The sequence below is a fragment of the Cladophialophora immunda genome, assembly GCF_000835495.1.
Source record: "Cladophialophora immunda strain CBS 83496 unplaced genomic scaffold supercont1.4, whole genome shotgun sequence".
Classification (NCBI taxonomy): domain Eukaryota; kingdom Fungi; phylum Ascomycota; class Eurotiomycetes; order Chaetothyriales; family Herpotrichiellaceae; genus Cladophialophora; species Cladophialophora immunda.
In genome coordinates, this window is record NW_015622544.1 from 1876470 (window position 1) to 1903799 (window position 27330).

General features: G+C 53.8%; 13 protein-coding genes across 13 annotated transcripts; 5 read left to right on the forward strand and 8 right to left on the reverse strand.

Annotated features, from left to right (window-relative positions):
• Nucleotides 1-594: 594 nt before the first annotated feature.
• PV07_07054 (RING-box protein 1A) lies at nucleotides 595-1967 on the reverse strand. Its single transcript, XM_016394100.1, has 4 exons — nucleotides 1570-1967; nucleotides 1440-1518; nucleotides 1313-1383; nucleotides 595-1260 (listed from the first exon to the last, which is right to left on the reverse strand). The coding sequence occupies exons 1-4, from the start codon at nucleotides 1693-1695 to the stop codon at nucleotides 1162-1164; spliced, it is 375 nt and encodes a 124-aa protein (XP_016247519.1). The 5' UTR covers nucleotides 1696-1967; the 3' UTR covers nucleotides 595-1161.
• A 206-nt stretch (nucleotides 1968-2173) lies between these two features.
• Nucleotides 2174-4226, forward strand: PV07_07055 (uncharacterized protein). Its single transcript, XM_016394101.1, has one exon. The coding sequence runs from the start codon at nucleotides 2597-2599 to the stop codon at nucleotides 3872-3874; it is 1278 nt and encodes a 425-aa protein (XP_016247520.1). The 5' UTR covers nucleotides 2174-2596; the 3' UTR covers nucleotides 3875-4226.
• Nucleotides 4029-5491, reverse strand: PV07_07056 (uncharacterized protein). The gene has a single exon (XM_016394102.1). The coding sequence runs from the start codon at nucleotides 5301-5303 to the stop codon at nucleotides 4818-4820; it is 486 nt and encodes a 161-aa protein (XP_016247521.1). The 5' UTR covers nucleotides 5304-5491; the 3' UTR covers nucleotides 4029-4817.
• A 428-nt stretch (nucleotides 5492-5919) lies between these two features.
• Nucleotides 5920-7901, reverse strand: PV07_07057 (uncharacterized protein). Its single transcript, XM_016394103.1, has one exon. It carries the CDS (start codon nucleotides 7849-7851, stop codon nucleotides 6091-6093), a length of 1761 nt encoding a protein of 586 aa, XP_016247522.1. The 5' UTR covers nucleotides 7852-7901; the 3' UTR covers nucleotides 5920-6090.
• Nucleotides 7902-9350: 1449 nt separating this feature from the next.
• Nucleotides 9351-10259, forward strand: PV07_07058 (uncharacterized protein). The gene is made up of 2 exons (XM_016394104.1): nucleotides 9351-9582; nucleotides 9655-10259. The coding sequence occupies exons 1-2, from the start codon at nucleotides 9465-9467 to the stop codon at nucleotides 9822-9824; spliced, it is 288 nt and encodes a 95-aa protein (XP_016247523.1). The 5' UTR covers nucleotides 9351-9464; the 3' UTR covers nucleotides 9825-10259.
• Nucleotides 9903-11063, reverse strand: PV07_07059 (uncharacterized protein). Its single transcript, XM_016394105.1, has 3 exons — nucleotides 10973-11063; nucleotides 10744-10811; nucleotides 9903-10678 (listed from the first exon to the last, which is right to left on the reverse strand). The coding sequence occupies exons 1-3, from the start codon at nucleotides 10998-11000 to the stop codon at nucleotides 10298-10300; spliced, it is 477 nt and encodes a 158-aa protein (XP_016247524.1). The 5' UTR covers nucleotides 11001-11063; the 3' UTR covers nucleotides 9903-10297.
• A 166-nt stretch (nucleotides 11064-11229) lies between these two features.
• Nucleotides 11230-12619, forward strand: PV07_07060 (uncharacterized protein). Its single transcript, XM_016394106.1, has one exon. It carries the CDS (start codon nucleotides 11349-11351, stop codon nucleotides 12045-12047), a length of 699 nt encoding a protein of 232 aa, XP_016247525.1. The 5' UTR covers nucleotides 11230-11348; the 3' UTR covers nucleotides 12048-12619.
• Nucleotides 12620-14140: 1521 nt separating this feature from the next.
• Nucleotides 14141-16093, forward strand: PV07_07061 (GDP-mannose transporter). The gene is made up of 4 exons (XM_016394107.1): nucleotides 14141-14707; nucleotides 14769-14856; nucleotides 14914-15297; nucleotides 15352-16093. The coding sequence occupies exons 1-4, from the start codon at nucleotides 14456-14458 to the stop codon at nucleotides 15786-15788; spliced, it is 1161 nt and encodes a 386-aa protein (XP_016247526.1). The 5' UTR covers nucleotides 14141-14455; the 3' UTR covers nucleotides 15789-16093.
• A 254-nt stretch (nucleotides 16094-16347) lies between these two features.
• Nucleotides 16348-19346, reverse strand: PV07_07062 (uncharacterized protein). Its single transcript, XM_016394108.1, has 7 exons — nucleotides 19020-19346; nucleotides 18884-18963; nucleotides 18664-18831; nucleotides 18458-18479; nucleotides 18347-18399; nucleotides 18133-18297; nucleotides 16348-18082 (listed from the first exon to the last, which is right to left on the reverse strand). Exons 1-7 carry the CDS (start codon nucleotides 19225-19227, stop codon nucleotides 17327-17329), a joined length of 1452 nt encoding a protein of 483 aa, XP_016247527.1. The 5' UTR covers nucleotides 19228-19346; the 3' UTR covers nucleotides 16348-17326.
• A 99-nt stretch (nucleotides 19347-19445) lies between these two features.
• On the reverse strand, nucleotides 19446-20925 carry PV07_07063 (uncharacterized protein). The gene is made up of 2 exons (XM_016394109.1): nucleotides 20535-20925; nucleotides 19446-20467 (listed from the first exon to the last, which is right to left on the reverse strand). Exons 1-2 carry the CDS (start codon nucleotides 20743-20745, stop codon nucleotides 19533-19535), a joined length of 1146 nt encoding a protein of 381 aa, XP_016247528.1. The 5' UTR covers nucleotides 20746-20925; the 3' UTR covers nucleotides 19446-19532.
• Nucleotides 20926-21040: 115 nt separating this feature from the next.
• On the reverse strand, nucleotides 21041-21975 carry PV07_07064 (uncharacterized protein; the record flags this gene model as incomplete). The annotated part of the gene is made up of 3 exons (XM_016394110.1): nucleotides 21041-21463; nucleotides 21530-21735; nucleotides 21792-21975. 3 exons carry the CDS (start codon nucleotides 21973-21975, stop codon nucleotides 21041-21043), a joined length of 813 nt encoding a protein of 270 aa, XP_016247529.1.
• A 1317-nt stretch (nucleotides 21976-23292) lies between these two features.
• PV07_07065 (uncharacterized protein) lies at nucleotides 23293-23550 on the reverse strand (the record flags this gene model as incomplete). Its single annotated transcript, XM_016394111.1, has 1 exon — nucleotides 23293-23550. One exon carries the CDS (start codon nucleotides 23548-23550, stop codon nucleotides 23293-23295), a length of 258 nt encoding a protein of 85 aa, XP_016247530.1.
• Nucleotides 23551-23812: 262 nt separating this feature from the next.
• PV07_07066 (uncharacterized protein) lies at nucleotides 23813-25577 on the forward strand (the record flags this gene model as incomplete). The annotated part of the gene is made up of 7 exons (XM_016394112.1): nucleotides 23813-23929; nucleotides 24118-24417; nucleotides 24606-24726; nucleotides 24784-24874; nucleotides 24946-25181; nucleotides 25244-25417; nucleotides 25477-25577. The coding sequence occupies 6 exons, from the start codon at nucleotides 23813-23815 to the stop codon at nucleotides 25339-25341; spliced, it is 963 nt and encodes a 320-aa protein (XP_016247531.1). The 3' UTR covers nucleotides 25342-25417; nucleotides 25477-25577.
• Between the last annotated feature and the right edge of the window lie 1753 nt (nucleotides 25578-27330).

Below are 27330 nucleotides of genomic sequence, written 5' to 3' on the forward strand. Positions count from 1 at the left end.
CAATCGCCGAGATCTAGGTCCCCCTGGGCCCCTGCTGCAACCCCTCTTCCCCCCCTTCTCTTAACCAGAACTAGCCGAGATCGCGTCTGGTTCAGGCTTGGAGAACCTGGCAGACCACCCGTGAGGGGGTCCATAAGCCTGGCAGCTCCGGAGCTTGTTTTGAAGCCAAGTATCGCGACTCGAGGCCACCTTTGGTCTTTGCCTTGCTCACACCACAACAACAAAGCACCCCGTTCATGCTGGTATCCTCGATCCCAGCAAGAACGTTCACCAACCATTGGATTTAATCGCTCATCTCCCGGGAAGACCAGAGCCATTACCCATGGACGCCGTAATTTCTCAGCTGCAAGACCTCTTTGAAGGTCAAATAGTATGTCCGGAAATGATCAGCCTATACACCTCCCTCCCCCTCTCAGCTCATCTAAAACCGCAGCTTTCCGATCCTGACTCGTTGCAACCAGGATTGTGACGGTCAGCGTCTTGCAGAGCGAATTTCCTCTGCCGTCCTAACCATCTCCTCCGTAAGGCTCCCTCCCATTCGACAGTCCTTCAAAGACTGGGTGTCACCTTCTGTTGGCGGCTGATTAACACACTTGCAGATTCTTGCTCTGATAATGGGCTTCATTGACCAAGACATCTATCTGACTATGTGGATTGGTTTGGCCGGCGCCCTACTTGCAATGTTTTTTGTCGTTCCTCCCTGGCCGGCCTACAATCAACATCCTCAGCCTTGGCTTGGTTCCCAAACAGCATTGCCGCCAGGGGGGATCGTGGTGGGAACACAGGCGAGATGAGAATATGTGTGGATTTTCCGAGGATGAATGTAACGGGTCACAACAACTTCGGGTTATTTTTGGCCTGATTTTCTTGTTCAATGCTTGTGCTCAAACCCCCATGGTCATCGTTTCCTCGTTCCCTAATCCTTGGTTGTCAATGCATTCGGCCATCACAGTCATCAAAATTTTGTCCTGGCGTGAGTCACTCAGCCATTCCAAGGCACCGCATGTCAGACTTGGTCCACCTGCTTGACCTTCTCGCCTCTGTACGGCTATGCGTGTCTCCCCACCAACACTGCCAGACGCCGCATCGTACTTCAATCAAGGCTGTGATTCCTCCCCAAGGACATCCGGGATATGTCTGAATTCTCCTTTGACTCATCATTTACCGGCCGTATTTCTGGAATTCCCAGTCTCGATTGTCCAATGGACACACTTGTCGAGTCTTCAGCCAGCGGGAGATGCAGTGGAAGTGGAAGGCATGCTAAATCCCTCCGTCAGCGGTTGGATCAAATGGTCATGGCTGGTCTCCTTACATTGCAGATTCCCCATGCAACTGTGCATTCCTCCGTCGTAGCCGCGCCCTGATTTGCCTGGCATTCAATGCCTCGAGTATCATTAGCAAAGAGGGCCGATGAAGCTGAGGTCAGAGCCATAGCTTACAGAGATCCATAATGTGGTTCCTGCAGATGGCGCAGTTGTCAACGACAATATCCCACGCCCATAAGGCGACCGCATTCCACTAGAATATCTCAGTATAAAGGTCAAGGGAAACCCGTGTGTTCCAACCGACCTTCTTGACTTCAAATCTCTTCTTGGTGTCACCGCCTTCAGTGGCACCCGATTTCGAGGCTTTGACGGGGGCTTTGGTCTTGGAATCGGAAGGCGCGGTAGCATCAGCCATCTCAACGTCCGCCATTTGACTGTCTAGGACGGTTGTCGCTTTTCTTCGACAGTAAGTAGGAAAGTGCGGGGATGGTAGAGGCAGCGGAACAGGAAGGGTTCAATGTGGTTTGGGAGGCTAGTGTCAAGTTCTCTGGTTGAGTCCGGTGTGGATACGCTGAAAATGACAATGGCTGAAGAGGAGATGGAGGACAGGGCGTGATGAAGTGGAAATCAAAGGCTCTCCAGGCCAAACTGCGGAGTTGATGGATGAGCAAGACACAAGGCTGAAGTGAATGAATGGCTGAGGATGGTTCCCGAACCAAGATTGGTCAGAGCGGCGCCGCCTCGCAGCCTGGTTGACTGGCTGGCTGGGTGGCGATAATGCGCTTCCCCCCTGTGACCCTCTAACACGCCCCTCGCCGCCCAGCCGCAGCACTGCCTTGGCCCCTGGGGGCGCCTCCGCCCTCCCACCTTATTATTTGTTGTCCTTCCTCCCTCTTGTCGCAGGCTCCTGCGTCACCCGAACTCATTCGCTTTCTTTGTCCCTTCAATACACCTCCGCGGTTCACCAATCTGGTTCAACAATATCTTCATTTCTATCAATACAACGATTGCGTTTCAGACCAATCCTCTGTCGCAGGGATAGACTTGGTCGCTCGCGCCTCAGAAACCACAGTACGTTCAGACAATGAACACTTACACTTCAACCTTCAACCGCATCTCACATCAACCACGACGACCTACTCTGAGACCCTACGCTTCGCCACACCGTAAACGCTCAAGATAGACGCCCACTGACACTCTCGGCTGGTCTCTTTGTCCTCTGGCGTGCCATTCAGTATTCGTTTATCTCTGAGCGTTCTGCATTTCATTATTCCTTATCTACAGGCCCTGGGCTGCCGATTTCATCAGGCCCATCAAATTCCTCAAACACAATGTCGGCGGTAGCTGCGACTCCGGCGCATCAAGCTCCCCGAGGCCCTCGCCGTTCAGGAAAGAAGCCTCGACCGTCAGACACTGGTGACAGCGCTCCAGCTCCTGCTGCACCAGCTGCAGGTCCTCAGCGCAACCCCTCCCCCACTATGGGTGGTACAACAAAGAACAACATCAAAGGTCAACACCGCAAACCTCCACAAGGCAATAACAAGTCGCAAACAGAAGGAAAGCATGGCAACAACCAACAGGAGAAGGTCAAGCCGACACCGACACCCATGAAACCAGCCGCGTACGCCGGATCTGCTTTCCAACAATCCCCAGCCCCTTCTGCTCTGCCTCTCCCAAGCTTCTACTCCAAATCTCTACCGACCACAAGCTTCATGCCACAACAGGCCCCCACCTCAGAAGATACCAGCTCCCACGACTCTTCAGTCACACCAGGCGAAGAATCACCCAGCAAGCGAGAATCCACTCCATGTGACTTTCTCTTTGAAGCTGCCCGACAGGCAAGGGCGACTCCTCGGGGTGAGAGCCCTGCCACACGTTCCGGCAATCTCTCTGTTGCGAATGGAAGTCCTGCTTCTCAGTCACCCGCACCCCGAGAAGGCGACCCCATGTTTCCCTTCGAGCTGGAGGGTGCCAACCCTGGAGAGGACGGATCTTCATTTGCCACCCCTTACAAAGATCGCATTGAGGCCCTGCGATCCACAAAGTCGACGTCCACAGGAGGCAAGAGCATGGACGAGAACGAGCGCAAGGCGAAATCGGAGGCATTGAAGAAGTTGCTCATGAAATCAAGTGGTCGAGAGAGCAGCATCGACGGTGAATCCGTCACCGATTCGAACCCTTTTAATGCCAGAGCCCCGTATTCAGCCGGTCCTCCCCTCCCACAGGCCCAGGTTCGCTCCAGCTCGAACCCTGGTACCCCGGTTTACAAGCATGAGAACTCTGTCTACCATTCTCCGCAGAACTTCGCCCCGGTAGGGTACCCATTCTCGGCCGGCCAGATGTATACTCCAAAGCGAACGAACTCTTCCCGGCTTAGGCATGTCTATGGTGCACAGAGCGAGCCGGAGTACGCCGAGTTGTCTTCCGATAGCGCAATATCGCCACCGACGGTTTCGCGAAAACATACCGCTCGTCAACAGTCACAGTATACTACAGGGTCATCCGTGAACCACCCGCAGATGCCGACTCACCGATCTAAGCCTAGTGCGCAACAACTTGAGGATGATTTGAGAAGGGTGTTGAAGCTGGACATTACGTCTCGAGGATGACTCATTCTGGGAGTAGTGTCATTTGACATTTAGATGAAACTAAAGCAGAACAAGGGGCTGGATCAATGTACGAAGACCATGGTTTATGATCTTCATGAGACGAATCGGGTCAGGACGACAAGAATTTGTCAGTTTTGGGTTGGTTCACGTGGTGGACTACTGGCACGGAAGTTATCTCTGAAAGATCATATCGTGGAGCAGATTTGGAAAGTATGGAAACTAAAGACTGGTCATTCTTTTGAGGTGGATCTCATTTGTTCCCGAAGGGATGATGGTGCTGGACACATACCTTCATACCTAACGAAGCCCTTTTTGTTTTGTAGACGAGTGTCAATTCTCTGCTGTTGCTCTGGCTCAAGTCCACAATAAGCCCGTTGGTCAGACTCTGTGAACACGGTACCTTTGGCCGCATAATCCCGCAGATGCAACGGGACACGCCAGGACGATAATTCCCCATATGCTTGCCTCATGGGTTGCAACCCCCAGAAGACAGCCGGCCCATCCGATCGCATTCATCCCCTTCGTCTCGGTGATGGACGGGGAACGTAGAATCTCTCAGCGCTGTGTCGTCTTCCGACACATACTTGTAGATGACGGTGTCGTCCGTTGGCATACCCCGCCGACATGGTATACCACGGGCGGGTATCCAAAGAGTCTAGACTCGTGGGAGGATGGTCATCAATCATTCGCGCATTTCATCATCGTCTCCTCCGCCATCCTGCCAGGGCCCGTTCCCGGGGGACGTAGTCGCTGATCGAGCTGGTTGTCCCGATCGGTACCCGGTGAAAGAAGCCCGCCTCCCTGACATATCAGAACCTCCAGATGGTGCTCAATCCAGCACTCTCAGTGTTGTGAAAACAATTGATTCTCAAGAATTCTGGGCGCCGCGCGCGCGCGTGGCCAACCGGTTCGCGGCCACCGCTACCCTCCAACCACGCTCAGCTCAATCACTGCTCGCACACCCTCTGCACCCGCAATTGACGCACTGGAGCCCGCCACCACCACCACCACCGCCCTCGCCCTCGCCCGCCTCGCCGTCCCTCTTCAACGACGCCTTGGGCACACGGCAGATGCAGGTGCCCTGGAAATTCGTCTCCTTGGTCTGCACGCACCGCAGGCAGCACAGCTTCTCGTACCCCTGCTTCTTCCACTTGGCGATCAGGGCCGCGTCCGCGTAGCCGTTCTTGATCAGCCACTCGTACAGCGGCTTCGAGATGGCCTCGCGCTGGTAGTACAGGTCGTAGACGTAGCGGGAGCGGGCGTGCGAGATCTGGAAGATGGGCCACAGGGCCTCGTGCTTCTTCTTGCCCTCGTGCGACGCGTTCTGGGCGTCGCGCATCTTGTTCGCGTACTCGAGGAGCGTGTCTTCGATGTCCTCGAATCCCGCTGGGGGCGGCTTCTTGTGAGCCCGAGAGCGGACGGGAGGCATTATTGGTTTTTGTTTTCTTTTTCCTTTCGGTGGAGAATGCAAGGGGTTTATTGTGTCGGTGGAATGTAATGACCTTGGCTTTGAAAACAGGTGTGTATCTGTAGGGGTGATTTCTGTCGTGGCAGTCCGTGAGCAGGGGGAGGAGGTCGTGGAGGCGAGTGAGTTATATTCTCTCGGATCGAGCGAGAAGTGGCAGGCAAGGCTGCGGCGACCAAACTGCGGCCCCCCGCCGGAAAAATAAATTGGCAATATGACGTAACCAGCAGGTTTGCCGAAATATTCAGCCTCGTCCCAGGTAAAGCGGCGTGAGATGCTTACGATGCTCACGGATCGTTCTGGTTCCTACACGGGGGAAGAATTGGAGGCAAAGGGTGACGAATGCACTTTGACAAGGATGAGGGCGATTGCACGCATGATCTCGCAACTGGGTAATACCCAGGGAGCAATAGAGGACCTCGCACATGATAGCACTCACCCATCTTCTGGTTCTTGCGAGCGGTTCGCAGATTAACGTTGCCCCGGCAGGGTTGCCGTGCTGGAATGTCAGCGAGGAAGTGTCTCCCTGGAGCTGAAGTGCTCCGCTACGTGAAACGAAGAATGACAGGTCCTGGGCCACGGAAGAAAGAATTGGGTCATTAGGTTATTTCCATCCCTTCCCAAAAAGGCTGCTTCCATCAAAAGATGATCCAAACGAGCACAAACACCCAGTGATTTAGACGATCATGGCGTTTTCACACCCTGGACAGGGCTTCAGTACTACGCATGCTCGGCAACACCACAATGAAGATCAGGTTTCCCAATTGGAGACTAGGGTCGAGCCTGAATCATGGCTGCGATGGGTCCTGACCCAAAGATTCGAGGTCGTGGGCAGGAGATTTGCTAATTCGGAATACGGGCCCGGACTAGGGTCTGCGGTTGTGTGGCGACTCAATGGGCTGCCATTGTTGAGACTGCCAAAGCTCCTCGAAGTAGGGGGTGGGGTCGTGGGTGAGAACAGGACTTTGCTGAATGGTGTGCTGCTCCGCCAACTGCCGCTTCTTGGACGGGTACAGACGCCGTCTGCGACGCTGAAGACGGCGCTTTCGAGGACGTCGAGCTTGTCCATTTCGACCCCCGTTGAGGAAGAGAGCGGGAGGTACCCCTGGCCGTCACCGTACGCCGGCGTCATGAGCGCTGGAGAAGAGGACACCGATGAGCCGCGTTTTAGATTCTCTCCGGGAAGTGATTGAATCATCCAGTCAATCTTTGACTCAGGGACGTCCTTGGTGATGTGGTGGTGCCGCTTCCACAGGAATAGGATCCTGATCACACCGACTAGCAGTAACGATATTACCACAGCAGCGACGATGAGGAAAGCAATGGAGACTTCCACGGTGCGAACTATGACACTCATCGGGCGCGTTGCGGGATGAGGGTAAAAGGTGTCTTTGCTGATGGTGTAAGCCTGGTATAGTCGAAACATCTCTTCACCAGAGGGAGCGTTCACTTGAATGTCGCCATCGATGGTTGGCCGGAAGAGATTGGGCCAGAACTGCGAATGCAACATGGCGCTTAGATGGCTGTTGTTGTAGAAGACTGCTGGGTACGACTCGAAGAAGGAAAAGTCGTGCGGTCTCTTCCTCGTGATGTCGCATTCGATTTTGGTAAACGAAGATTGTTGGATCGGCCCAATGCCAAAGTTCCCCACGTCAGGGTCTGGTGGATATGGCGCGTGCTTGAAACTGACAGCCATCAGAGCCACTGACATGTTAGTCATGTCGCTGCCAGCGCCTGAAGGTTGGACTGTTGATGTTATCCAGACAACGCCGTAGTTCCAAAATTGGGTATTCGTCCATTCGCCGTAAACTTGGGCGTCATACATGTAAGCGTTCTGTTGCCATTCGTCAGAGAAAAGGGACCAAAGACCCGGGACTTCGTACAAGGCTCCCAAAGCGGTGCGGCTGTAATTATAGTTTCCGACTGCTTCCAGGCTGATCAAAGTCTGTGGGGTCGAGTGACATTTGACAGCGAAAGTTGAGTTCCAATCTTCAGCCTTGTAGACCCAGTCCGTATTCAGGTCGGGGAGGAAATCGAGCAATTGATCTCTCGGAAATTTCGCTCGATCGAGCGTATCCATGATCTTCTGCCATCTGACTGTGTTATCAATCTCATCCTGCATCGTCCTCGTCGCCATGGTGCCTTGAGTCGGGCGATGAGGAGTGATAGACCCTGTCCGAGTAGAAACCTTTGCAACTACTCCAGCCAGAATCCCGCCCACGTTCAGAAGGACGACCAGGATACCCTGGATTCCTAACGTACGGTGCCTCGAGGAGAACAGCCGGGATTTAAATAAGCGAACGACGTCCCAAACCTCCGAGGGGCTCGTCGAGGTCACCAGGGACGAAAGCGGGACATTTCGACTGTGGCTCAGCCTTACCGCGCTGGTCTGCCAGAAGAGTCGAGCAACTGTGGATGATGCCAGGAAACAGACAAGAGTAATCGTGACGGTGATTACAGCCTGAACTTCGGCCAACGTCCATCTTGTCGTGACTACCACCCAGGCAGCCATGGTATGCTGAGATTCGACCCAAGTCAACGGTAAGACAGTCAGGCTGAAACTTGTGAACCTGGGAGCGGCCGGCCGCGGCGAGGGAGGGCGCTGCCATTCTTATCAATCTTCAGGCTGGCCACACCATCGAGTAAGGCTGCGCCACTTGGTGCGCGAATGATGGGGTCCAAAGTGAATAATGATGGGGGCGGCCGACTAGTAGCAACCCTCTCGTCCCGTGTATGCATAACGAGGTGCGCTCGCTGCGCGCCAACTTGCCTTCCAACTAGCCGAGCTGAACGCAAATGAAGGGACGGACAACATAGCGGTATCGCCCACTTGAGTGTGGCCTGCAGGACTCGCTCTAAGCAGGCGGCCACAATAACCGAGAGATAGGATAACGAAAGAGGGCCTGCACTAAGTCGCAGCAACCGGGGTGAGAAGAGCGTTGCTCCAGCCCAACGGTATTAAGCGAACCATCGCTTCTAGATCAGGCAAGCCTCACATATCGTGTGCGTGCACTTGGTGTGCCATGAGGCTCCGTCTTCTTTCTCCCACGTTCTATGCCAGCCTGGACCTTAAATACGGAGGGCGTGCTGGCCCGTTTACGTAAAATCCCACGCGAACATCGGGTGTTCTTGCCCCCATCTCGGGACGGTCCATGGCGCTCCGTACTTGTCCCAGAGCATTGGCTCTGTTCTTTTGCGGAGAACAGCGGAGTTGCCGTCTATGATTATTATACATGTATTTGGTAGACAAAAGCAGAGAAACGGCCAGAAAAGGGCGGGGATGTTCCGTTCAGGGGATAGACTGATTGTTGAAGGCAGGAACCTCTTTTCTTCATGTCAATAAGGGGAAGTGGAGCCTCCAAGGCTGTGAATCCTGCAAAGCCCCGGGATCCAAATGCGAAAGTCAATTGCAAAGGATAAATGCTACGATGGCACTCTGATAGGCAAGGTGCTGTCAATGTAGCTGGTGGAAACATACCTGTCCTGACTGAAACATCTGTTTTGAGACCACCGCTCCGGATCAAGGGTTTCATGCTAGCCACTGTTGGAATCTGGGGGTTTCTGGACGAGAATAAGAACAAGACAGCAGGCAGTTAATGGTGATTGTGTTTAGGAGAAGATTTTATTCATGAGGGAGAAAACCGAGGAGTATCCCAAAAGGGAGGGAAGGGATACCCTCAGCAATAGAGCAGGAGAATTGAGGCGGCGGAATCCGGTCCCCCAGGACGCTGGATGGACCATTCCACTGTGACCAATCTTTGATCTTGGTTGGCTGGCACGAGGATGGCGTGCAGATGCGATCGCAGGACGAATTAGGAGCGTCCAGGCAAGGGGCGACGTGGTAGGTGAGTAGGTAGGGAGGTGAGTCGCCTGTAGCGGAGGGTGTAACGAGCAGATGGTTTTAAAGCGGCAGGTCGGGGAAAATCCTCAAGTGAGTTCCGAGCAGCACGTGCCAAGACAAGGCTGGATAGATGACATTTTGACTGGGGCTTTGCAGTGTGTCCTGTCTGGCGCAAACCCAAACAGCTTCAACCAAGCCAAGTAATACCTGAACAACTGCGTCGTCAAATAAACGCAAACTCCTCCTCTTATACCTGCATTTCACCTGAGCAACCGCCCCCCGCCATGGATGACAGCGAACTCAGCATCAACGCACAAGACGTCGAGCGCCTCACGGACCGCGAAAAGCGGGAGCTGCAAGGCTTTCTCCAAAGCGAGTCGCAAAAAGCCCAGGTTCAGAAACGTACGGCTCCCACACACCCCCGGCCGCAGAAGTAGCATCTTGGAAGCATCCACTGACCTATATTGTTCACAGAAATCCACGAATTGACCGAGTTGTGCTTCAAGAAATGCATCACGGGCTCGATATCCTCGGGGAAACTGGCCGGCAAGGAAGAGTCCTGCATGACGAACTGTGTGAACCGCCTGTTCGATTCGAACATGGTGATTCTGAAACATCTCGAGGCATTGAGGGCGAATCAGTGATCTCGACACCGTGTCAATGATGGTGCGGAGATGAGACCTTCCTCGCGAACGCATTCGATCATCAGTGTGCTTTGTACAGAATAACAGGGAAATAGCATGAGATGTGAAAGGTATCGGTTAGGAAAAGATGGCTCTACAATGCGTTTGGATTGCTCCGGCGGGCAGCTGGCTTGGATTGAGCTCGGCCAGGCAGGCTTTTTGCTCATTTGTAACAACGACATCCTCCCATGCTTCATGATGGAGCGGAAAGCAATTTCATCTCGGAAAAGCAATTGAAGAATTTCTGCTCCTATTTTGGCGACGCCGATTGTCAATCACAACTCGAGATTCTCTATCGAGCGTCGATTGGGACCTTGGCTGAATCATGCCCTTGATACCGATGCAATCCGTAGATGCCAAATGGACGGGCTCTCCTCATTTCCCGGCCAATCCATCACACATCACAACCCACTCTCCCCGTGCAAACTCCCACTTTACACGATCGACAACTTCGTAGCCGCAATATCCAGCGCATCCACATCCGATGTTAATCTCGCAAATGCCTTCTTCGTGCCATCTGGTCTGATCAGGGTGTTGATCTTAACGGTATCCACGTCGTACAGCTTCTTCAGGGCCTCCTTGATCTGTCGCTTGTTGGCCTTGGTGTCGACGATGAATACCAGCGTGTTGTGCTCCTCGATCTTCTTCATCGCGCTCTCGGTATTCAACGGGTGAACGAGCACCTTGTGGTGGTCGAGTCTCGTCTCATGGGGGATGGACTTGCGCGGGTATTTGGGGGATCGCGAGAGAACGAGCGTCTTGGGTCTGTGGAAGGTGGTCGATGTGCGGATTTTGCGGGCTTTGCCGGCATGGACCTGAGTAATCTGTGAGATTTCTTGCTCCAGTGAACGGATTGCCATTGACTTCATATTCAACGTACGCCTCTGAGGGTGGCTTTGGCGGCCTGGTTCGCTTTCGCACTCGGCTTCTTTGGCTTTGAGGAGCCACCTAGATCATGCACCTGTCAGTTCTCCGTTCCACGCAGAAGTTTGAAGGCAGAAGGCGAGGTCGAAGAGTTTCTCTCCGCCGCTCCAATTGTGCATTTTCCAATCACCCGTCCTGGTTGAATTCTGCTTCACTTTGTCCTCAAAGAAAGGGGTGATCCGTACCTTTAGGCTTTTGAGTTGGTGGCGCCATCTCTGCTGTCGTTGTGCCGGAGGGGGTGGGTGTTGTAGATGGTCGTCAAAAAAGTTGTCAATCTCAAGTCGCAGATTGTCGGGCGACTTGATTGTGGGCTTCCGCGTGCCAAGACTTCATTGTTGCCAAGAGTGCGCTTCGGTGGATCATATGGCTATCTAGCGCATTCTTCTCCAGCAGTCTTGCCCTCCAAATATTGCCATATGGGTTTTCCTTTTATCGTCATATACGACATCAATCTTACAGAATACAGTTCAGACTACCAGATTGAGAGGCAGGCCGGGTGTTGACGCGATGGTGTAGGACCTTTCGACTCCTTGCATCTCAGAAAGTTTCCCGAGCCTAGCGATGGCATCCAATACTGGTCCTAACAAAAGCAGCAGCAATCACGATCAAGAGGATGAAGATGCCGATGCGATCCTAGCATCGCTGGAGGAAGAAGACTCCGAGGCTTACCAGACTCAGAGACTGGAAGAATTAAAAAATGCAGCGGGAGTGTCTGCCGGAACTACAACCTTTGCCACGATCAAGAAGGCATATATCACACTGAAGAGTGATGAGGAGGCCCTTACTTTCACGACCGAGCACGAGAGAGCAGTGCTCCATTTTTTCCATCCCGACTTTGCGAGATGCAACACAATGGATACCCACTGTGAGCTCATTGCGGAGAAGCAAGCAGAATACGGGAGTGCGGATGTTGCCTTTGCCAGAATCGATGTCAAGGACGCGCCGTTTGTGGTTGAGAAGCTGAGTGTGAGAGTTCTGCCGTGTGTGATTGGATTTGTCAAAGGAGCAGTCAAAGGGAGAGTCACCGGGTTCGAGGGACTATGCTGGGATGGCAAAGAGGGCAGTATGGATGTCACCAGAGCCCTTGAGGATGTACTTCTGGGCTGGACAGTGTTACCCAAGAAACTCCTCCTTGGTCACGAAGACGAGAGAAGTGATGACGACGAGGAAGCGCCAGATCGTCGGAAAGCAGTCCGCGGAGCTATTCGCAGTCGGAACCAGAACGACAACGACGACGACGACGACGACGATTGGGACTGAAGGACTCAGCAGATTCTGCCAACGACCGCCACGTACGGGACAGTTGACCATTCCCCTTCCTCAATAAGGACCAACTCGCCTCATGCCCATTCCGAGTCATTTCACTGCTCGCGGTGAACCGGTACTGGGTCCAAATCGCAAAGCGTTGAGGGTGCGTTGAGCTTCTCGAAAATGGAGCTGCCAACCTGGAAACCAGGGCAATATTTGGACTGCAGGAAATACGCGAGTATTCTGTGTCGATGCTCGGGGAAGTACGGTGTGGTGTGCAAATGGTTACAGCCAAGCCAAGCTCTGGAGCAGAATGTCCCGGTTGATTCATTGACGGAAGCAAAGTTAGCCAGGCAATGTTTGTCCCTTCCTGATGATTACCCGTAACCACTTGAGATGCAGTTAGTCTGATGTTCCACCTCTAGTGCAGTAAGAGAGCTCATTGGCACGTCCAAGACGCTACCCATTCTGCCAGGTCGGGAGTGAAATAATCGATGCATTGCCACTGACTGTCCATTATGCGGCAGCTGATTGATAAAAGTGGAAGAATAGCTATTGAAGTGGATGCATCTGAGATATTCCGCACCATCATCTGTCTGGCTCCGTGTTTGCGAGACAGACAACTGCTGATTCTCAATCCGCTCTCTGTTCAGCCTCTCCACCTGGCATGCTCTACCCAGCTCCTGAGGAGGAGTAGAGTAATTTCCCGGGCACGGCGAGGCAAAGACGGAGTTGACGCCCTTTGCGCCTCCATCAGGTAGCATATGGCTGGATGTGACCTAAAGCATAACAGCTCCACAATTGAAGGTGCATGCAGAATGTCAAAGTGAGCGTCACACGCCTATTCCTCCTCTACCCTTACTGTTTCGCTCGGAGAGAAGCTTAATTGCCGGAACTCTGAGTGATAGTGCATGCAGAAGTTGGATGCGGCTCGGTCAGCAGCGAAAAGCCTTCATTTCAAGGGTTTAAATCCAACACGTACTCGAAGCTGGTAGCCATTGAAAGCGTCAAAAGAAGACTTCGACCGTAGAAGTAACTCGATTCAAGCGTGCTCCTAGATGTCATCAGTCAACCACAGGATCAGCCATTCTGGAGAGACACTGGTCGGGGACAATGTCGGGTTCATCCATGAACCCCCTATTGGAGTAATTTTCCCTCGGACGTTTTTCTGGAGAGGAAGGAGATGATTAGACACTGAGATGCGCGTTCTGTCTGTGCCGATCGTGATGACGAGCGGGAATTAATATCCTCGCATGTATGGCTCGTGGTTGGTCAGAACTTCAGCTGCATGGCAACGTTCGTGATAAGTCTTTCAAGCCCAAGTCTGTAGGTTTTCCCAATGCGTCCCTTTGCCGACAGCGGGAAGACGTTGGGGATTGTCTCTTTGCCGACTCAGGCTAGACTGGGCGTTTCTTGTCCTGACTCCTGAGCATCGCTATTTCGTTCGATACAAGCGAGAATGAGTGTGAGTGACCTGACTTGAGATGATTGAGGTTGCAGCTCTGAGGCATACCACCCCTATCACAGTTAATCGAGGTGTCAAGGTAGTCCGCCTCTTGAAACAGACCCGCAACTGAAGGGATATGGGTAGTGGTAGGAGAGAGCCGTTATCTTCTTTTTCCCACTGCCTGCAATTGATATCAAACGCGATCGGCTGGATCTACCGGGGACCGAATCTGATCGTCAGGAGCTATTGAGAGGCGAGACAGGTAGCGGGCAAGAAATACTCCGTAATCCGGACGACTTTGTATGGACAGGGATTGTACCTGGCAGCAGAAGATATCGGAAATTATATTTGCTGAGCTGAACACGCTCAGGCCGGTGGGACGCAACTTGGGGGCGTTGCGAGGGCTTGGCTAGGCTGCGGCTCCTCTGGGGGGCTTTAGGCTGGTTCAGGCTGCTCTAGGCACATCACGGGCACAACAGGGCCCCCAAGGCCCAGCAAATGGACGCCTAGTTAAGCCCCTGCGGTGCCTGTAGCCACCGGAAGAGCCACCCCGTGGCCACTGGCCATCCAGTAGGGAATGATTGACGCACGTCAGCCACCATGAGGGGACAAGCTGCAGCCATTTTGGACTTTTCCGTTGCGCGTCCACCTGCGTCTCCCCTTTTTTCCCATTCAATCGTCTCGTCCCTTTTTCCCACGGCCTCTAATCAAATTCTCAACATCCACCACCTGCCAAACGCGCATTTACTTCGGAATACGCCTTCGCCTTCTTTTCCTTTCCATATTCTCGGACCTTAATATCAAACGTTTCCATCCCTGCCTTTGTTCTGACTTCTTCACGTCTCTTGGGCTACTCTATTTGCAAACCCTACGCTCCGTCCGACCTCTCCGCAAAGCCACGTCATTGTTTGTCCCAAATCTCCCTGAGAGCCTCCTCAACCTTGACGGTCAGGACACATACACCAGAAAAGAGATGGCCGAAGAAGAGAAGAAGCGGTTCCTCGAGGGCAACGAGATGGAACTCGGAGAGAAGCAGGGCAGGACCTTCAGTCACGCTCCTCAAGCCTCAATCCCAAGATATTCACCCCCTTCGTCGAACTGGCAGAACAATCCCATTCTTCCCGTTGTCAGCTATTGCGCCTCTTCTATCTTAATGACCGTGGCCAACAAGTACATTCTTTCGTTTCCTGACTACAACCTGAATTTCTTTCTGTTGGCTGTTCAGGTACGTCGATCCACTCAACAACTGTCCTCTACACCTCCAGCTGACGTTCATTCTCTCCTAGTCAATTGTTTGCGTCCTGGCGATCCAATCCTGCAAAACTGCAGGCATCATTACCTATCGGGACTTCAAAGCAGACGAGGCCAAAAAATGTATGAGTTGAAACCAGATTTCGGTGTCGGTAAAATGTTGGATTTAACAAATTTCAGGGTTTCCAATCTCCCTCCTTCTGATCGGAATGATCTATACGAGCACTAAAGCCCTACGATACCTCTCAATCCCCGTTTACACGATCTTCAAGAACTTGACCATCATCCTGATCGCTTATGGTGAGGTGCTATGGTTTGGTGGCTCGGTTTCGTCGATGGCTCTTTTCTCCTTCGGCTTGATGGTCCTCAGCTCCGTCATTGCGGCATGGGCCGACATCAAGCACGCTCTAGAATCACACGGTTCTGCTTCAGCCGCTGCAACTGCACAATTGGCGACTTTGAATGCTGGGTATATCTGGATGTTCGCCAATTGTCTGTCGACTGCAGCCTACGTGTTGGGCATGCGCAAACGCATCAAGCTTACGAACTTCAAGGACTTTGACAGTGAGTTGACGCAAATATTCTGAGGCAGGAAGCATACTAATCACATACCTTCAGCAATGTTCTACAACAATCTCCTTACCATTCCCATCCTTTTGGTCGCCTCCTTGGCCCTGGAAGACTGGTCCGCCGTTAACCTGACGAAGAATTTCCCGCTCGATGCAAGGAACGCAATCATTGGCGCCATGATCTTCACCGGCCTGTCCTCGATTTTCATTTCATACACGTCGGCGTGGTGTGTGCGGGCCACATCCTCAACCACGTACTCTATGGTTGGGGCGCTGAACAAACTTCCCATTGCCGTATCGGGCCTCATCTTTTTTGACGCCCCCGTTACCATCCCCAGTGTCTCGGCTATCACTGTCGGGTTTGTCAGCGGCATCGTCTATGCGCTTGCGAAGGTGCGAGAATCCTCGAAACCCAAGACGATACTTCCTACGACGAATACCATGAGCGCCAGCAGCCAGAGTAACCGAGATAGCCTGAAGGCATGAGTGCAGGAAGCGCGAGGTTGATGGCAGGAAGTTGTAGACTACTACTATTCTTCGATATGTTGACTTGGTTCGATGGCTTTGGACGAAGATCTTATGCATTGCGAGGCGTTTCGATTTGGTGGCGGGCCGGCAATGGGCTCGAGGAATTTCTGAAACGTAAAGAGGTCATGTCGAAAGAAGAATCACTCGACACGAAATGTCCCGTTCGGCTTCTGTACTTTACAAAACACCTAGAATTGTTAGAATATACTCCGTACGCTATTTCACTTCACCTCGGCGGCAGCAAGCGCAACGGTCAGCTTCGGGTTCATCGCGTGCGAGCATGACGGCCATCTATCTAGGTGGGTACTCGGGGAATTGAGCCTGCCACCCTGCTCTATGCCTTGAACAATGCAGGTCTCGAGACGCGCACTCGCCTCGCGTCATCGCTTCTGCTAGTCACGTGTAGCACATATTATGCAGGCCGCTTTAACGTCAACTTTCAACTACATGTACTACATGCCCATGTACTGTGAGGATCTGAGGGTATCCCAACGTCTGAACGGGGCATATGTTCCCAGCAAATAGCGGTGTCGATTCTCTATCTTTGTATGGAAACTGTGCCCAAGCCCTGGCCGAAGCACGACTAAAGTTAGTGCTGTGCATGGAGAAAGAAGAAAGGGGGACCAGGCGGCGAACAGCTGATCATAATGCAAGGGTGGATGATTGAGGAATGCCAATCCAAAAGATGGATCTCAGATTCGTTAAAGAAATGTGCTTCATAAGCTGTCTTGATATGCTGAATTCCTGGAGGTGATGCCATTTCGTGCCCACTCTCCGATATGCCACTGTACTCAGTTTGCTTGAATCGAGCAGGCAGTACGGCGTTGTTGGGTCGTCGACGCGGACCAGACAGAACAGCGGTGCTGGATGCATTTTGCACACATTGACTCCAACCGACTTTGAATGCTTGCAAAGTCCAACATCCAGAACTCGTTCTCTCCTTGCCAAGACTGAGAATGGTGCTAGGGCTTAGAATTCCTTGATCAAGCAGCATACCATGCGCGTTCGGACCGAGCGACCTGGTATATGAGACTGTAGAAAAAGCAGCTTGGTGCACTCACATGCAGCCGTTGACTTGTCGAGGTCGACCAAATCAAACTCAGCAAGAATGAGTCGAACCATCTCATCATATAGCAGGCTCACTACGCTGAGCACAGCGGCTGACTGGATGTCACGACTACGCCAAGTAGAGTCAGCTGCTAGAAACGCACGAGGAAACCTTGCAAATGGAATTATGGGATCTGGTCCCTATTGACCGATCAGCTCTCTCGAATTTATGCCCTTTTGTGATACTTTGCCTGTCCAACGTGCAAGTTGGCCCGTCCTGTGCGTTTGAAATACAAACCGCGATCCCGCCGGCAGAATATTGCTATACTCATGTCGAAAGAAAGAAGGGTCAAGTGACAAAGATTGCGGAGAAGAAATGCGCATGTTGCCCTGAAATAGGTGTCGCAGTGCTTTATCTGACACCGTCAGCCTAATGAGACCATACATGCTCATAAACCTGGAGGCGGGGGCACCGCCGAATAGCCACTAGATGGAGGTGGTGGAGGTGGTGCAGCACCGCCATCCGCCGGAGGAGGCGGTGGATTCGAATCTGCTGGTGGCGGTGGAGGTGGCGACTGTTGTTGATGAGCAGCAGCCTGTTGCTGGTAGTATTGATAATAGGCAACGTAGTTCTGATAGCCGCCGTATGCAGCATAAGGATCGCCTCCGGGCTGATTTGCATAGTACTGAGCGTATTGGGCGGCGTAGTCTGTTGGTGAAGAAGCGGTTCCAGGTGCAGGAGTTGTCGATGCCCCGGAGTAGGGAGAGTTGTAGTTGTTGTTGTTGTTGCCATGCGAGTAGCTGTTGTCGCGACCGCGGTCTCTTCCGTGTCCGCCATAAGAACTGCGATTTGCATCAGCTCCATAACCATCAGTGTACGACTCCATTCTCGGCGGTGGTGGGTTCGCTTTGAAGTGCTCAAAGTTGACGCGAACGTTAGCAAGCAGATCTTCACACAGTTCTTTGGCCTTCTGAACCTGGGCGGGTTGAGGTCCGGCGACATGGAGATACATTGGCTCATCCGACTCCTGTCCGGTGCTGTGTTCCATGAAGCCAGACCCGCGGCCCTTGATCTGGACTCGACATCCGGTCTCCTGTTGGATGTGTTTGACGTATGCGCCGCCTTGACCCACAACCTGGGCGCGCAGGTTGAAGCCCGGGATGTTTTCCATGTCGATGGGGATCCGCTCTTCCGGCCATTTTCTCTGATCACAAGTGAGTTAGAGGAATCATACAGTGTATTTGTCTCACTTACCCTGCCAAATTCATCCCGTTCGAATTGCTCTGGCTCCCTTCGGCGGAAACGTCTTTCATCAACGAGGTTGGGCAGTTCTTGCTTCATCAGCTCCTCGATTTTTGCAATCGCCTTCTCAAGCCCGGCCTTGGTGGTGCTAGTGACGTGCAAATACAACGGTGGATTCTGTGACTCATTAGTCAACAGGTTGTGTGTGAAAGTACCGCTTACTTACAACTGCCGTAGCCATGGATTTGTCCGGATAGTAGGAACCGCGGGTTGTGACATCTTCAGAATACAGGTAAGTCTTGTGCAAAACAACAAAGATCTGCCGGGGGAAGCATACCAGCTCCTGTCTCGTCTTTGATCTAAAAGGCAAGCAAACGATGTCAGCAAGTTATCCAGACTCATTTCGATTAGAGATGTTCTTCGACAAGTGAACTAGTAGTCGTCGACACAAGACGGGATTCGTTGGCTGAGGACAGCTCCGTTGTTGGCGCTGGGCCAAAGTGTAACAATGCGATCCAGGTCAGGTGGGGGAGGGGAATTTACCATCTTCTGCGTGGATCCTTTGGTCAAAGTGTAGCGATTGCGCAAGTCGTTGACCTCAATGTCCTTGATATAGTCACCGTCCGCAATGTAGATCTCACCGTCGACTTTGGCTGCGCTGTGACCGGAGGAAGGCGTCGCAGGAGTAGGGGCAGGAGTGGGTGTCGACGACTGAGGACACAGTAAGCGCGTGCACATCTCAAGACACGCTGGGACATCTTACCGATCGGACTGGAGGGACGTCGACATGCTGGATGCCTTTGCGGGCTTGCAACTCGGCATTGATCTTCGCAGCGGCCGCAGCTGAGTTGAGGGTTAGCAACGCGCCAGGGAATCCATCCAGAGAAATGGCGACGTACCTGCGGCCGCAGCTGGATCCAGAGGGGTGCTGCGCTTCTCACTAGCCGCGGGACTCTGGCTGGCCTTTGCGAGCGGACTGCGACTTCTCCTGGATTCGCTGTGCCGGGAGGAAGGAGATCGGGAGCGCCTGTCGAAGCGGGAGGGCTTTCGTGGCTCGGGTTCCGTCTGGTCGAAGCGTGACCGCTTGCGAGGCGCTTCGTCTGCCATGGCGGAGAGGCGCGTGAGATGGGGGGTCTCGTTGCAACAACGCTGTGAAGCCGACGTATGTAGTTCACGGGTAGGGGAGCGGGAGGAAGTGAAGGAAGAGAAAAGAAAGTGGAAATGGGGCCGGCGTGGCTCGAGTTTGCGGAGAAAGTGGATGGGGACCGTGCCAGCAGCTGCAATTCTTTCGCCAGTCGTGGCGCCGGGCGGGCGCCTTGGCACAACGCGGCTGCTGCTCTACAAACAGACATTGAATACTCCAGCCAACTACGAGGTACATGCTCTCATGGTCATATCTTCAGACGGTGGTGTCAGTCGCTGTCATCCTCTTCATCCCCCTGCTTCCGCCTCTTCTTCCGTCTCTGAGACACTGCATCCCCTTCCTGTGCATTCTGGTCCTCCAGCACATAGCAGCGTGCATCGCGCTCCTCTCCTCTCCACGCGCCCTTCCTCTTCCCTTCGTCGCTCCTGTCCTTGCCAGTGGTGATGTCCCCAACAGTCCTCGCATGACGGTACCCGGGATAGGCAGACCACGGGAACTTGAAGCTCTCTACCACCTTCAGGCCACAGTGACGGGCCAAATCCCGGATATTCCACAACGTGTAAGGTTCACCTTCAAACAGGGTGACAAGAATCTGGCCATTCACAGCGCCAGGGTCAGAACTCTCTGATGTCTCTGAGGTATCATTGTAATCACCCATTTCATCCTCCGTTGCCAGTAGTCGTATCGCTGCCGGGCGGTTTCGAGAGGAGAGCAACGACTTGGCCGACTGGAAAAATCCTACCAGCAGTTTTTGGTTGTACCTAACCTGCCTGTTGACATCTGTACTTAGACCCCCGACATGTGGGAAGTTGAAGACAATCTTCGTGAATGGAGCGTACGGCCTCAGGGCCTTCTTGTGCGCCGAAGAAAGCTTGGTTGCATCAATTCCGTAGAGGATGTAGACATTGCCATCGCCTAGGGGTCTGTCTGAGTCATCGACTTGGTCGTGAATGGGGGAATTGGGCGGCGACGGAGAAAACCCTTTCCATTCGTCCTTTTTGTCGTCTGTGCTCTCGTCGCCTTCATTTGTCTCCTGTCGTAAAGGGGGGACACTATTACCGCGAGTAGACGACTGGAGCTGTGCTGTAGTTTTCTGGACCTCTGGGTACTTGCTCTGGAGCACCTCTGTCGAATCGTAGCAGGTGGCTACGATCTGGTGCACTTTGTGCTGCAGTTTCAACGACAGCGAGAACGAAAAGTCTCCTAGCACCTCATGAGCAGTCACTCCCTCGAGTCAAGGTGTCTATCGGGTTGGACGCTCTCAGCTCACCTTCACCGACAAGGAGCACATTGTCATGCCTGGTAAAAGGCACCTTCACCCGTGCCTTTGGCGGAACATGTTGGCCTCCTCCGCCAGGTGGCGCTGCAACTTTGGCGGGACGCTGCTGCACCGGTTGCTGATGGCTGTGCTGCCTTCTGACCACGGTCGATTTGCCGAATTTTGAATGGTGCTTGCGGCCTTGACGCTGGACCTTGCCCATCTACTCCCCGTGGCGACGCTATCGAATGATCGCTGTGCACAATTGAGGGGCGGAGGATTTTGTTGGGGGGGTATTCATACGTCGAAGGGTTAGAGAACCTACTTAGTTCTCACTCCGCTTCTGGCTAAGGTGATACATACGCGCTCTATGGTCAACCCTACCTAGGCGCACGAGTTAGAGCGGCTTAGGTTGTGAAGTCGTGGCCAGGAAATCCGTCTCCGGTTTAGGCGGGCCGGCCGCTTCGGGTATGGTCGCGGGCTGAGCGCGCCGCCGCTTTTAACGGCTATAAAGAACCTCATGTCCCACCCTCGTCCCTCTCCCCGATATAAGCTCTGAATTGCGACGTGATGACAGCTAGCTCTTCTGCATGCGAGCTGGACGATGCCCAGTCCTTCAATTCGAGCACCTGTTCCAAGTCTCGTTTCATAGTCTCAGCTTTCGTTGTTCCGTTCAGGACGTTGACGTTCTCGAGCTTCTCTATGAGGTAGTACAACGCCACAGCCCTCTCCATGCCCGCCTCTGAAGCCAAAGAGCTCACAAAATCGCTTGAAAGGAGCTCTGGATTGGCAGTCAGAGTCGAAAAGGCCTGGTACACGATACCGTTCTGCACACAGAATTTTCGAACATCGACATCAGATTTGGTCCCAGAGTGAAAGGCGTTCTGGACCACGGAAGGTTTAATCTTTACGTGCTGGCAAAGTCCTTGAAGCTCCTGAAGCTGGACATTTGCGATCCCGAGAGATCACACGGTATGAGGGAGGCAGTCCTCGAACACGTTCCATACCGAAAGCGTGTCCTCCAGACGTTGAAATGGCGCGTGCAGTATCAGGCAGTCTATGAAGACCTGCGTCAGAGGCAGATGTTCTTCCGGTGCCAGATTGGACAATGACCCTATTATGGACGTTCGCACCTGCTCAGTGAGGCTCGAAGCAGGATCGTACGGCACCTCTTGTCCGGCGCCTTGACCTGCAAGGCCAAGGAACTTGGTCTCTGGGATGGGGGCATTTAGAGATCAACAGCTTTATAACGCGACGTGGGCCACTTACGGATGTACAGATCTTCCCTTTTCGCGCCGAACTTTGCCACGCATATTCTGATGCCCTTGCCGACCAGCTCTTCGCGATAGTGGCGAGGCTGGGCTGCGGTGTCAAAAGCGCGGAATCCGGCTTCGAAGGCATGTGCGACTAGGTCTGCTGTTTGGTCTCCTTTCCAGGCAGTGCCGTAGATCATGGCCAGGAGATCAGGATGTTATGAATCGCTCCATGAAGGTACGATTCGGGGGTGAGTTGGGGTCTTATGTGTGTCAGGTGATATGGTGCTGGACCAGGCCAAAGCGGGTAGGAACGGTATAGAGCGAATCAATAGACTAAGTTGACTATGATGGTCGGGCGTCAAGCCTGATAACTCAGGGTGCTATATATCTCGTACAAGACTGCGCCGTCCACTGGCTCTCCTTCCAAGTCTCTGTCGGGAACCAACCTATCCTGGCGGACGCCACCTTCACGGCGCTTGCGAAGGACAGTCGGAAGAACTTGCGGACATGCATCTTGGGGCTTCAATCAAGAACGCTTCTTACCTTAGGCAGACGGTTGTTGCCCCGTTCCGCCTGCTCGTGTTCAAAGAGACACGGATCACAGTGCCTCAAGGTTGACTAGCTTCTTGAGCCTGAGAAGTGAGGCGCCGAAACAGCGAACTTCGCAGCGTTGCCGATTTGCTTCTGCAGCTATCTTTTATCAACGCTTCAGAAAGGGCCCTTCTTTGCAGAAAAACATGCAGCATCCAGGCTATTATTAGATCTACAGGCGAACGCCGAGTCTCACTTTGCGAAAGCTTCTCGCGACCTGGCCGAGCTATCTTCGTCCTCGAAGACTCTCATCACGAATCAGGCTGAGATGATGGATGGGTGGACGGGATCTTTGAGCCCCCAAACAACGAAGCCTTTGACCGATTCGTCAAAACACATCCCTTCCATTCAACTCTATCAACGCCACTTCGTCGACTTCTCTGCTGTGCTTCGCCCACCTGGAAACAAAGGACCGACCCTGGCAGCCGTGCCCCTGGCAGCCGTGCCCAAGGCAGCCACGTGTGATTTGCGCTCCGCTTGTCAAAGTTCCAGGGCAAGGACGTAGAGTTCGTTGAGAAAATGTCAGATGAAGATGGCAGGAGAATTTTTTCGTCAGATACTTCTGATTCCGAGCTCTGACTGGAAGACACCTCGAACAGAGGGAATAGCAAAGTGTCAGGAAGCTCAAGCTCACAGCTGTGGTGGGGGCTTCGTAGTAATCTAGGCTACGTATCTTGGAGAGCGTATTCCGCAACCATTGGAACTAGTGAGAGCTCTGAGCGTCGCAGCAAGCAAAGCATGGACTAAATCTGGGCGAGCCCACCGCTCACCTGAGCCGGTTGCCAGCAGAATGGCTGGCCGACCGGACTCCTCATGAACGTCTCTCCTGGCGCTGGCACGTCGCGAGCATACTTCCGGATTGTATGGTCGATGGTCCCATCCGCCTTGCCACTCCCAAAGTGAATCTTGTGCATCTCACCGTATCACGACGGGGACATGACGTTGCGCGCCTCTTTCTCGCGATTGCACTCCCAAGCGAAAGTGTCATTGCAGAAGTGCTCTAGGTCGTGGCAGGTATTGTCGAATCCTTGGACGCACATCTTCAGCCCATCGCCGTTGACGGTAACGTCGAGGTAGAAGTTGCCGATGTTATTGAAGTATTTGCCCACATACTGCTCTAGAGGCTTGACTGGGGTAGTCTTATCCTGTTCTGCTTGAAGTTGCTGTCGAGTCGCTTCCATCTTTGCAAGTGTCGCTTCACGGCCCTCGGCAAGTGCGACGAAGTCGTTTGGTTCAGGAGCGCCGAGCACAGCCTCGAGTAGAAGGCCGCCGACCCAATCGGGGACATCTGAGAAAGGGATGGAATTCGCGAAGACAGCAATAGCTGTGTGCGTTTCTGGGATGAGATGCACCGAGCTGAGTGCTCCTGGGACGTGTTTTGACTCGCAAGGCTGCTGTTGGGGGGAAGGGCAGGGAAGCCAACTTCTACTGCAGCTGCTGGCAATGGCGGGCGGATTCGACCTTCTCTCTCCTCAGGAGGTCTGTGGCAGTCCATCTCCGAAGGAGTGTGTCCCAGGGTTTTCCACGGGCCCGCCGCCCGCGCTATTTCATGTTCCTGTGGTAAGTCTAGGATGATCCAGAAAGAGAAAGAGAGTCATCGAGATCGTTGGGAGCTGACCCTGACCGGCCCACCATCGAGCAACGCTGCCTGTTGCACATTTACCACAGTTAACGCATCGATTTCCCTCACCCACCGCCCTCTCGCCATGCCAGGAACGATCACCACGAACATCGCATACATCAAGTAGTTGGACCTCTACGACGACGAGAAGCCGTTCGTGCTGCTGTACGATGTCGAGGACCACGACGAGGACCGGCGGATGACGAACTTGGTGTTTGAGCCGGTGGAGAAGGAGGTCAAGGACATCCGGGACTCGGATAGGGCGTTTACGTTGAATGAGAACGGGTTCACGATTGTGAGGCAGCGGAGCGAGTTGGAGGGGTTCACCGAGAGGGAGGTGGTGGAAGACAGGTGTCTACCCGAGATGGAGAGGATGTTGAGGGAGGTGGTTGAAGATTTCGAGAGAGTGGTTTGGTTTGATTGGCGGGTGAGGAAAAGCCAGCCTCGTGCTGTTTATCGTCCATCGCTCCGGGCGCGCACCGGTGTCGTTCGATGCCAGGCACCCTCTGTCCTGAGCCGGGACTAACTGAGACGGTATCGCAGGTCCGAGACTCGGCGCAAATCAAAGAAGAAGAGGTGAAGAAGAGACTTCTGTGCACCGGAATTCATCGGGAGGCGATGCGCAGCCGCCGTCCAAATCCGCGGCTGGCGGCCACGGCGACGAGGAAGACGAAGGGCTTCTTTGATCTCAACGACTACACCGAACCGCTTCTGCCCGCGACATACTGTCATATCGGTCAGTTTACCTTCCCCATCCCTGTATCAGAGCGCACCACGGACTCACGGAGAATAGACCAAAGTCCATCAGCGGTGTTGTCGCGAGTTCAGTTACAGTTGAGCGACGAGGCCGAAGAGCTCTTGCAGCGCAGGGTGCGCATCATCAAGTACGGTAGCAACCCAAATATGACTTTCCCACACCACATCCAATCCCAAACCGTTAGTAACATTGCGGTAGCGCGTGGCGCCCCCACGGCAATGTCGTCGAAGACTACCCTCTGGCCCTCTGCGACGCCGGCACCGCCTCGCCCGCCGATTTCCTGGAAGCGGACAACGTCCGGCGGCATTACACGGGGGCAACGCGGTACGGGATGGACGGCAGGACCCATCAGTGGTACTATCTCAGCCAGCATAGTCCCGAGGAGGTGCTGTTGTTCAAGACCTTGGACTCCGGCGAGTCCGTGGCGGCGAGATGTACGTCGTGTTGAAAGAATCACCTCCCATTGGAATGACAGCGCGCTGACCTTCGTCGAAAGTTTGTCCTCATGCGGAGATCAAAATCCCCGGCGTGTCTCCTGGTGTGCCGTCCCGAAAACGCATCGAGCTTCGAGCCTTGGTATTTTCGGCGCACTGATGAGGACTGGTATGGATGAAGTATATCAAGACAAAAAAATGGATTCGTTTGCCCGCAAAACGGAGTCTCGTTGCAGGTACTAGTATCCCCCCCCCCCCCACCATTCAGGCATTCAATAACTGAAAAGCTCTTCAGCCTGTGTGAGACGGATTTGTGTAAGGAAAATGCAAGGCGGGGCGATAAGAAGAGAGAGAGAGTATCAAGAGTGTTTGGGTATTCCTTGACATCGAAGTCGCCACAGGACTCGAAGTATGGGAGAAGCTCCCCTTGGAGAACGGGCATACGCAAAAGGACTAGGGTGTGGATCTTGGCTTCGACCTCTAGATTCGGCGGGAAATTTCCCAGCAAACCCGCGTGGTGCTGTAATAAGCGATCACGATAGTCGTTGTGTGCACCCTCGGGTAGAATTTAGTACTACTTCTTTTCGTGATGTTACTTCGCGAGGATCTCGTGCCTGTCCAAGATCTGACAGAGTCGTCACCTTGTCGGTCCCGTGCTACATATTCACCCCCTAAACGACGAGGCTGGCATGAACGAGGGGGCACGAATCCAGAATTCTCGTCCTCTCTCTTCTCCTCGCGAGGGTCACAAAAACCTTCCATCGATGCCTTCTCGTCGACTTGAGCCCCCCCTTTTGTCACCACGGCTCCTTATCTTGCTCTGCTTTCTTGTCCTGCGTCACGATCCGGATCATCGGCCATACACCGTCGGGAACAGATCGATCATGTACTGAATCCCCTCGGCGCGGTAGTAGTCGCTCTCAACGTACATCAGATCCGTATGGTTCGTGTCGAAGACCATGTTCTGCGGCTGGCTGGAAGTGTAGGGCGGCCAGTGGACGGATGGGGAGGATGCTACACATGGTTCATGTCAGCATGTAACAGACCTTCGCCAATGGAGCATGGCCAGGCTGGAAAGAAAGGAGTAGCCCCATAAACCACAGCCAATCCGAGCCCATGGACGTATTCACTCACCGTTGTTCGCACCGTTCGGGTCTCCCGACGCAATGAAGCTCACCCACATCCTGCTCATCCTCGTCGCCAGGGAGTCGTACGACTGCGGCATCCTGGCAAACGGGTCCATCGCCACCGAGTTGTTGTACCCCTGGCCCAGGATATTCCGGAACACGAACGCGACCTCCTGGAAATGCGTCGCGCCGGTCTGCGGCGGCACGCCGTTGGGGACCACGTTGAAGTGGTAGCTCCAACTACTCACGTTGCGGGCCGCCCAGGCTTGGGAGGTCGCGCGGCGGGGGGCCTGCATGGCGAGGTCGCCGCCGTAGGCGCTCGCGCGCTTGTACTGGGCTCCGAGGAAGGAGTAGTTCCCGGACGGGCGGCCCTGCATGGTCGCGGGGATCCCGATGCCGGGGATGTCTGGGTACAGGAGCGCGAACGTCTGGGCGACGGTGGCGTTGGGGCCGGTGAGTTCGACGGCGGCCAGGAACTGGGCCGTCGTGTTGACCCCCTTTGCGCCGAACGCGGTGCCTTCGTCGAAATTGGTGCCTTGCAGCACAGGGACTTTGACGAACTCGCCCGAGAGGAGTTGTTGCGCGGCAGAGCCGGCAATGAACTGGGGATCTTTGTTAGTCTCGCTCCCTCGTGCGTGTTCGTCAACTGAGGGGAAGGGGACGTACGTCGTGGTCGATCTGAGCGTTCCAGCCAGGCACGGAGGCTGTGACACTGCTGTTCAGCACGTTACTGAGTTTCCCGATCGGTACCTTGCGCAAACAGGCGAGCGTATCTTGGGCAGAGCTGCAATTGGTCGCCTTGGTGATGTTGTTGTAATACTTGTCCCAAGAAGATCCATTCATGTATGGGTCAAACGGGATGGGAGCGCCGCTCTCCATGATGCCACCTCGGAAGAGCTTGTCGTCGCGACCACCGTAGGCAATGAGTTGTGTGCCTATAGAGTTACCGCCCGCACTCTTTGGGCGAAACATGCGTTGGTAAGTCCCCAGAAACAACAACAATGGGGACTCTCCTCACCTCG